Source organism: Ictalurus punctatus, chromosome 16 (assembly GCF_001660625.3).
Source record: "Ictalurus punctatus breed USDA103 chromosome 16, Coco_2.0, whole genome shotgun sequence".
Classification (NCBI taxonomy): domain Eukaryota; kingdom Metazoa; phylum Chordata; class Actinopteri; order Siluriformes; family Ictaluridae; genus Ictalurus; species Ictalurus punctatus.
In genome coordinates this window covers 13616120-13626334 of record NC_030431.2, presented here as the reverse complement: position 1 = coordinate 13626334, position 10215 = coordinate 13616120, and the positions used below count along the sequence as shown (strand labels likewise).

The window sequence follows — 10215 nt, the reverse complement described above, 5'->3', positions numbered from 1 at the left end:
TGTGTATGGGCCCATTTGGTAGTGAAATTCATATCTAATTTACATGTGATTTAATAGCTTATTTTAATAAATATCAGAAATCTAAGAGCTGTGCATTATAGCTGACACCTAGATGAACACTTTACAGTTGGTTATATGACTGTATGTTATCCCCTTCAAATGCTGTTGAAGTTAGAAACGTGTAACAATGTCGTATGTAACTTTAGAGACAGTCCCTTAATTTCGGCTTATCTGCGAATATCGAACGTCCAACGTCACACCAACTTTATTCCATTTTCTTCTGCTGCCGCTTCATATTATTATTATTATTATTATTATTATTATTATTATTATTATTATTATTATTATTATGCGGAGTCACCTGTAGGAGAGGCGGGGTTAGTGACGTCACCGATGCGAGTCGGGGGGCGTGGTTAGTGTACGCAGGTACAGCTTTTCTCTAGTCCACTGTCACTCAGTCACACCGCTGTATCGTGTTGTAAGGGTTTCGAGGTCGAAGTGCAAGGTTAAAAAAAACTACTGCATTTATAAAATAAAGCTCCAGTCACTTTGTTTCCGAGCGCGTGGATAACTGCTGGAGTCGTCGTTTCCATTGGTGTCGACTTTTCCATTCAGGAGTCAGATATATTTATTTTTTAGCTCGCGCTCTCCACACTGAAAAGCCGAGCTGTTTAACAGCGCGCAGTTCCCAGGAACACGCGTAAGCTAAAGTGTCGCCGAAAGCAGTTTATTTGTAGAAAACAGGGTTATTTCGGAGGACTCAGAGAAACGAGAAGCTTGGACAGAAGGAGAGGAAGGACAGACGGACTTGTGCTGAGAAATGGAGAGCCGAACTTGGGAGAAACTTGACACATGGCTGTCCGTTCTGACGCTGCTGTGTCTTTACCCAGGTAGGCTATGTGTTAACCTGTAGTTCTTTAAATAAATAAATAAATAGGCTTAAATAAAATAAATATTGGGCTTTTTAACGAATATATAGTCTGAATACACTCATATCAGCCTAGTGGAGTAGGCAGAGCAGTAATTCACTATGATTAAAATAATAACCATCTTGTTTAGTAGGCTATACTTTAAAAGGGGGGAGGGGTGTTAACTAGCCTATAATGTGATTAAACCATGTTCTAATTTCTAATTTACATCAAATACACTCTCAGAAAAAGGGTATAAACTGTATCTTTCCTTGTCACTAGGGTGTTACCTTAAGGCGTACACTTTTGAACATTTAGTGTGTCTCTCTTTACGCTATAAGAGGTAATTATGGTCCAATTATGTACCTGAAATCTTTTTTTAGAGACACACTATATCAGTGAAACATACATATTAGATAGAGATGGCACCGATTCCTTAACCAGGATCATTATTGTGCAGATACCAGTGAAAGTTCGGATGTAGAAGAAAAGAATGAATTCAATCTGATCTGGTAATATTTTTTCTATTAGGCTATATTTTTATAATGCAATTATATTTATACCATATATGTATGTGTGAGATTTGTGTGAAAAAGCGTTTAACAAAATAAGAAATGCTGTGGGTCTGTGTAAGTCTCGTTTATAGCTATGTATTTTTTACCTGTGCATCAGTTTTTTGTTTTTCTTTTTTAATTCAAACTTTGTAGTTTTTAAAGAAAAAAAAACTATCGAATTTGGTATATCGGAAAAGAGAAAGTGGTATCGTGCCATCTTTAATATTGAAGGCAGGTAAGATAAGGGTAGCTCCCCAGCAATAAGGAAAGGTACAGTTTGGTACCCTATTTTTCTGAGAGTGTAAGCTAACTTTTGTCTGTGACATAAAAATCCCTCACTTTGTCATGCAATAAATAACAATTCAGCTGTATAGATAATATTCAGCTATATTAGGTAATAATTTTTTTTTCAAATACACTTTTCTTTATAGTTGCTAATTTGTAAAATCAAAGGTGTTCATTTGCACCCACATTCAAACAATATTTTTGTCATGCGTGAGAAAAAATGGCAGTGCAGCACTCTGATGGAAGTCCTAGCAGTGTGCACGCCCTCATGAGACTATGTTACCAAAACACTCTGTGTACGCATAACCACAATACCATATCACACTGGTTATATGAAAACAGTGGGAAAGAATAACTCAAGGACTATTTAAAGAGTCTGTGGGAAGTAATGCGGAGTGTGAAGTACAGACAGCGTTTACACCCCATTTGGTTTAAATCAGCCATTTATTATTACCTATTATTACTTATTACTTACTTATTCAAACTGTATTTTTCTTTTTTGTTTTAGTAAATGAGCAGTGACGTCTGACCTTGACTGCAGTTACTGGCTCTGTTATACACACACAAATGCACAAACACTAACTTAGTAACTTGCAGGTGTGTCCTCCCATACACTGGTCTGTTTTTTGGAGCGGAAACAGGGATAATAGCATCGTGTAACAGAGGAAGGAAGAACAGCGTCACCGTGATGATTGTTGGGATGCAGGACATTGGAGAAATAATGGTTGGCTATTTTGGACTGTAATATAAAGTAAGGGTTTCTCAGTAACAAGGAGAGGTAGTAAAAGCTCGCTTAATTTTTTTTTCTTCCCTTTCCTTCTTAGAATTTGTTCTACAGTTTATGTTTTAATACTTGAGTTGGTCAGAATTAGACATCTGGTTATGGGAATGTTGCAAGATCCTGAGAATGACATCATTTCTTTCACTGCATATCTAACGTCATTTGAAGAGTGATGTGTTTATGGCGTGCGAACACCTGGTAAGGAAGGCTTGCCTGCTGGACGTTATCAAGTGTACTGTTTACCAGCAGCAACTCGTGATAATGGATTTTGTTTGGGCAGACTGACATTAATAACCACATACCCTCAAGCAAAATTAAGTCGAGTGGTTATCGCCCTTGACTTGCTATAGACTACTATCTAGTGAATTTTTAGAGTGATTCTGTAACAGGCATCCAGTCTAGCAGCTTGTTTTGTGTGGTTTCAGACATACCTTCCACTGTGTTCGAGGTAATATCATTAACCAGGGTTGACAGGTTGCAGCCAAATTTCCAGCCCAACTACATCACAAGAAACCACACAAAAGGCCTAAAATGAGCTCAACTTGGTGACATTTCTTCTTTCTATTAGCCTTTATGTGGGAAACAAGTAGTTTATCAAACGTATTTCTGATGAACGGACATTATTCACTTCATAATCCATCCCCCATTTCCCTCTTCGCAATATATGCTAAGATAGAAATGGTTTTGTTTCATAATCACACTGTGTACTCTGAAGATTCAGGCTGTCTGCACATTTTGCAGAAAATTATTACATCTAATTCATTCAATCATTTTTCTTCTTGTTCTTTTTGTCATTGGTGGACGTCCTGTTCTTGGTACTGTAAATGTTCTGCAGATTATATACACCGCCTTTTAACCTTATTGGTTCTACAGTGCACTTTCACACACCCATTCACACACACACACCCATTGGCAACAGAGCTGCCATGCAAGGCGCCAGCCTGCCATCACAAGCAGCTTGGGGTTCAGTGACTTGCCCATGGACACTTTGGCATGTGGGGGAGCCAGGGATCGAACCACCAGCCCTGCGATTAGTGTACAACCAGCTCTACAACCTGAGCCACAGCCGCCCCTAATGTCATTGTGCTGCCCTACTCTGTAAAAAATATACTCCAAAAAAATCAGGCAACTATTTGCATCAGCTTTTTGTGAAGTTTAGTTAGTTAGTTAGTTCCGTCCACGCAGCGAGGCGCATCGGGCAACAAGCATTCGCCAGCGGGCTCGGTCGGAAGCGTCGATTTCCACATCTTCCCACTTGACATCGAGCGCTCGTAGATCTTCCATGAATGTTCGTCGCCAAGTATTCCGCGGCCGCCCTACTCTTCTCTTCCCCCGTGGCGGCGTCCAGCGCAGCGCGATCTTTGCGTGGCGGTGGTCAGACATCCGTAGAATGTGTCCTGCAAAGCGCATTCTTCGCTCTACGACCATTTCTGCCAGGCTGCGGGAGTTTGTTCTTCTTAGAATTTCTTCATTTGAAATACGATCACGGTATGATACACCGAGTATTCTTCTCAGGCATCGTTGTTGAAACACATTCAGCTTGTGGATGACTGCCCTCGAGCTCTTCCAAGTTTCAGATGCATAGATGGCGGTTGGGATGATGATGCTATTAAACAGGCGAAGTTTGCTGTTGGTGTGGATAGTTCGCCTAGCCCAAATCGGTTGTAGCTGTTGGAAGACTGCAAATGCTCTGCCGATTCTGCGATTGACATCCACGTTAGTCCCACCATCCGCAGCCACAATGCTGCCAAGGTAGGTGAACTGTTTGACTTCTTCGATCAGCTGGTTGCTCACCGTGATCCGCACCGGCGTCATCCGGCCGACGGCCATGACGTTGGTCTTGTCAGTGCTGATCCGTAACCCAACTTTGGCTGCTTCGTGCTCCAGGCTAGTGGTCATCTCCTGTAAGACTTTCCCATTCTGCGCCAATAGCACAATATCGTCGGCGAATTCCAGGTCGGTCAGGCGTCCCTGGCCTGTCCACGGAATTCCAGACGCTGGCTGTGTTAGTGCTCGTCGCATGACGAAGTCCATCATCATGAGGAAAAAGAATGGTGAAAGAATGCAGCCCTGTCTGACTCCAGTCTCGATGGTGAAAAAGGCAGTATGACCTGTGTCCGTCCGGATGCAACAGCTAGAATCCTGATATAAGTTCTGGAAAATGGCGATAAACCGCTGTGGAATGCCATATAGCCGTGCGATGTTCCAAAGCGATTTCCGGTGGACGCTGTCAAACGCCTTCTTAAAGTCTATAAAGTTGACCAAGAGCGGTTTCTGATATTCGGAGCTTTGTTCAATGATGTTTCGAAGAGCAAAGATTTGTTCAGTGCACGACCGACCGCTTCTAAACCCGGCCTGTTCGTCCCGTAGAGCCTGATCGACTGCTCGCAGTATCCGTTTGAGGAGGACGAGACAAAATACCTTGCCTGGAACAGACAGAAGGGTGATGCCTCTCCAATTGTTACAGTCTGCGAGATTACCTTTCTTAGGTAATTTGACGATGACACCCTGTCTCCAGTCATTTGGGACACGTTCCATGTGCCAGCAGTCATTGAGCAGCGTAGTGAGCACCCGTACAACTTCATCACCACCCGCTTTCAGCATTTCTGCCGAGATTTGGTCAAGACCAGGTGCTTTGTTGTTTTTCAGATGACGAATCGCTGCAGCGACCTCAGCATCCATGATGTCGCTCATGTCCACTTCCAGCTCACAGGGAGGAGGAAAGACTGTAAAGTCGCGCGTGGCTACGGGAGCCGGCTGGTTTAGGGTGTCTTTGAAATGTTCCACCCAACGCGCGTCCTGCTCTTCTTTGCTAACTAGCATCCTGCCGGTTGTATCCCTTATCGGCCCAGTGGAACCGCTTCGGGCCCGAGTGAGATCTCTGACCACACGAAAAAGAGTCCTGCTGTCACCCTGGTCCGCAGCCAGTTGTGCTTCAGTGCCCTTCCGGTCCAGCCAGTCCTTCTTGTCTGCTCGGCAACTCCTCTTGACCCTGCGGTCGAGTTCTCGGTACGCCTGCGATGCTTCATTTCGCTCCTCTTCGGTCTTTGCTTGATCGCGCTGACGTTTCTTGACCCGTCTTTCATCGAGCAACGACCATGTCCGGTCCTGAATCCACCGTTCTCGCTGCGTTCCACGCCGTCGACCAATCGTTCTCTCTGCCGTCTCTATGGCAGCATCCTTGATCTGTGCCCATTGTTCTTCGATGCTGGCCGAGTTGTCAAGAATCTGGAATCGATTAGCGAGTTCAATGTGGAAGTGCTCGGCGTTTACGCGGTCCTTCAATTTCTCGGAGGCAAATGACCGAACGGTGTTGCGTCCAGCCACTCTTTTCAATTTTAGTCGGATTGAAGTCACAAGCAAGTGGTGATCAGATCCGACGTCGGCGCCACGAAAAACCCGTACGTCACGTAAAGCCGAGCGCCACCGTCGATGGATGCATACATAGTCGATTTCATTGTGAGTGGCCCCATCTGGTGACCGCCACGTCTTTTTGTGAATCCGTTTGTGAATGAAATATGTATTCCCGATGCAAAGGTTGTTAAGATTGCATAGGGATAGGAGACGCTCTCCATTATCGCTCGTTACTGCTGCCGATCCATGAGGTCCGATCACGTTTTCCCAGCCCTGCCGGTTGCTACTGAGTTGCGCATTCATGTCGCCAAGGAGGATCTTTATGTCATGGTTGGGGATAACCGTGATTGTGTCTTGCAGCTGGTCGTAGAAGGCGTCCTTCTCTTCATCATCTGCCTCATTTGTCGGTGCGTAGACTTGAATAACAGTAATTTTAGCATGGCGAGACTGAAATCGGGCGGTAATTATGCGATCACTGATCGGTTTCCATCCAACGAGTGCCTGTGCCGCGGTTTTGCTCAGGACCATCCCGACACCGTGCACGTGATGTTCTTTGGCTCCCGAATACAGGACGATCTTCCCGTCGCTTATCATTTTTCCATTACCCGTCCACCTCATTTCGCTGACACCGAGAATGTCAAGCCGGTAATTGTCGAATTCGTGCAGAAGCTGCTCCAGTCTCCCACACTGGTACAACGTTCGCACGTTCCAGGTTCCAATTCGTGTGATCGTATTGGCGTCGAGTATCCCATTTTGCATCGGGCGCTGGACGACCTTTCGGCTTTGCTCCAGCACCGTCATCAAGGGAGAAACAGGGTCATCGCGCCGGTATTGTTTAGACCGCTGGTTTTTGCTTGTTGTTTCCGTAGCAAGATGGATTTTACGGGATCAGGGTGCTAGCCTGATGCCCAACCCTCCTCCTTTTTCACCCGGGCTTGGGACCGGCGTCGGCGGAGATTTTGTGATTTGTGAAGTTTGAACTAAAACTATTTTTGTTTGACTCATTTGAGTTTACATGTTTTCAACTAGTTTTAAGTAATGCCAACTCAATTTATTTAATTTACAGACCATAGTTTTAATTTAAGAATTCATTATTTATCCTGTGTGGAACTATCATTTTATGTATTATTTACTTTTTTGGGGGGAATTCACTCAGTTTTTTTTAAGTTTGTAAGACTTATTTTACAGATGTATTCAATATATGTTCGAAAGGTTCTTAGAATATTTAAAAAAATAATAGAATTCTTTAATAAAAGAATAGAATATATTACATTATTACATTGAAACAAATGTAAAATATTGATTCATTTTACAGTATCATAACTGTTATTGCATCATTACTACAGCATTCAATTGAGATACATTTTGCCACAAATATTTTGTGATACTGGATTTTTGATTTCCATGAGCTGTAAGCCGTAATCATCAAGATTAAAACAAAAAAAGGCTCGAGATATTTCACTTTATTTGTAATTAATCTAGAATATATAAAAGTTCCACTTTTTGAATGAAAGTATGGGAAAAAAGAACTTTAACACAACATTCAAATTTTTTTGAGATGCACCTGTACAGTCCCCTCCGAAACTATTGGAACAGCAAGACCAGTTCAGTTGTTTTTGCTGTAGACTGAAGACATTTGGCTTTGAGCTCAAAATATGAATATGAGAAGAGAGTTTAAAATTTCAGCTTTTATTTACTGGTATTTATATGTAGACATGTTAAACGACATAGAACATAGCACATTTTGTATGAGATCACCCAGTTTTTATGTGAGCAAAATTATCGGAACAGATAAGTCTTGAAGTGAATTTGGTTGCATATCCCTTGCTTCCAATAACAGGATCAAGCCTGTGACATATTGACATCACTAAACTGGTGGGATATTTTTTGTGATGTTTTTCCAGGCTTTTACCGCATCGCCGGGGGGTGTTCTCCCTTAAGTCTGCTCTTCAGGAGTTGAAATGCTGCTCAATTGGATTAAGGTTTAGTGAACAAATGCCACAGGTTGGATATCCCTGCCAGCAAAAGTTTTTGGAAAATAAATTAATTACAATTATCATTATGAGATATCATTAATGTCATGATTAATACCTTCAGATAAAAAGGCTACACAAAATCATACACCGATCAGGTAACACATTAAGCACGTAATTAATTCAAATTACAGCAAACAACAGCAACTAAAGCTAAATCCTCAATTGCGTAACTTACAGAGATGAAATGTATATTATTTACAGAAAGTATATTATTTACAGAATAAATTGTGTATTATGAATAAAAAAAGACCCTGAAGAGAAATCACTGACAAGCTAATCTAATTTACAAGATTATGTAACTAATATAATTATATAAATCAGCAAATAAAACAAACATTTTGCATGGCACATTAAGCAACATTTAAAGCATTCTAAGGTCAATTTGTTCATAACAAAGTCATAACAAAGATTCTTACCTTTCAATGACACTGGCTTCTGGGTGATTTGGAAGAATTTAGTCTTGTCACTTTAGACTTTTTTTAATGTTCTGACGGACCTCAGACATGTATGAGAACTGCCTCATGCAGCGTTTTGAAAGTTCCAAAAGACCTAAAACTCCTTAAAATGTCAGCATCAAAATGCATCCATGATCACCTGTTTCACAGTATGATCATTGCTTTTGAACATGAGTTTGAATGTGATTGGTAAATTCTGAGCACAGTTCACATGCCCCATTATAAAAGGGTGTACACACTTATGCAAACAGGCTATTGTAAGTTTTCTGTTGGTTGCTATATCAAATTAAAGATGAAAAAAAGACATGATTTATCTCTCTTTTTTTAATGGTCAGTTTCCCTTTTACTTCCTTTCCGGATGTTCATGACAGAATCATTTCTGAAACTGCAGACCATGAACTGTATTTCATTTATGGATTGTTTTAGTGCCTCACTGTTCCTTTGTCAATCACATCTCCAGAAATACCAAAATGCTTGCTAAGGGAGGGCCTAAGCTGGACACCACTGTACCAGCCTCTCCTTATCTATAATTACTTATTTCTTAACATAATATGAACTGGCTCTTGCCCAGGACCCTTCTGCCAGGAGTCCATGCCATGAGTGAAGACAGCTGGTCTCTGGACCTATGCAGTTTCACAAATATAGACTCCATTAATACTGCTGCTGTATAAAACTAGAAGAAGTTGTTCTGGTGAACCAGGTGGCTTGGGTATTTTTAAACCTATATTAGAAAGCATGTCACCAGTTGTTGTAATCCTCATTGAATCCTCCTTCTTTAAGCAACTTGGTAACTTCAGTTGAGTGGAATGAAATGAGTAAAAAAAGTCAACTTTTCTGGTTTGTTATAAATATTCCTCTATAGAGAAAATACATCTGTTCTTGTCCCTAAAACTGACATTTGGTTTTAAATGTATCACATTTTTCAAGGCATTATAAGTGTAAAGGATTGTCTAAGTCTAGCAACAGGATATTCCACGTATGGATGTGTATGAGAAGTTTCTCTCTTCCTCTCCCTCTGTGCTCTCTGTCCCTAGAGGAACATGCTCAGTATGGGACAGGGGTCATGAGAAAACCAGTGGGCTACTTTCCCAAAACTCTTTTTGGTCTGTGAATTGCTACACACACACACACACACACACACACACACACACACACACACACACACACACACACACACAATTGGGTTATAGTTATTATCTTCCATTTGTAAGCAGTAGTTGCTCAGGGTTGATCAGTGCATGTTCATGGTATTTATCTTTGTGATTATGAGGAGGAAGTGAGAAAGTTATAATGAGAGACGTTGTTGTGCAGTTGTGTTGTTTGCCAAAGACATGATATTGTACCTTCTTGCTGGCACAAACAAATGTCATAAAGTAATTAGATGCCTATTTTAAGCATTTATAGACTATTTCTCCCATTTTATATAAAAAAAGGGAAATGGTTTCTTTTTATTGTAATCATCTAATTAATGATTTGATAAATACATGAAAATCACGCTGTGTTCAGTGTAAAAGTATTTGCATAAGGGCTGGGTTTTTTTTGTCACCTCGATGTGACAGCACCTCTGACAATAGTGATTCTAAGGTATATGCCTTTAACAACAGTAAAGATTTGAGGCATATTACCTTTGTACATACATGTACATGCATATCTGCTTGACTTGACTATTTTGTGATTTTCAAACTCCTATTTCTGAAAACCCTGAGGTTGAGAGTATCAAGGGAGAGAGAGAGAGACAGATAGAAACGAGCTTCATAGCTGATACTGCAGTCTGCTGGAGCATCCCACAGGTCATTTCATGTAGGATAAGGCTGACAGATTTTACACTGTCCTCACTGTCAA

General features: G+C 41.3%; 1 protein-coding gene across 2 annotated transcripts in view; it reads left to right on the top strand.

Moving 5' to 3' along the window:
* The first annotated feature begins 429 nt into the window (after nucleotides 1–429).
* The window catches only part of esama (endothelial cell adhesion molecule a), a 58543-nt gene continuing 48757 nt past the window's right edge, over nucleotides 430–10215 (top strand). For both annotated transcript variants that reach the window (XM_017489774.3, XM_017489773.3), the window contains exon 1: nucleotides 430–890. In XM_017489774.3, the coding sequence (XP_017345263.1) occupies nucleotides 821–890 (70 nt within the window). In that variant the 5' untranslated portion in view covers nucleotides 430–820. The remainder of the gene's footprint in view (nucleotides 891–10215) is intronic.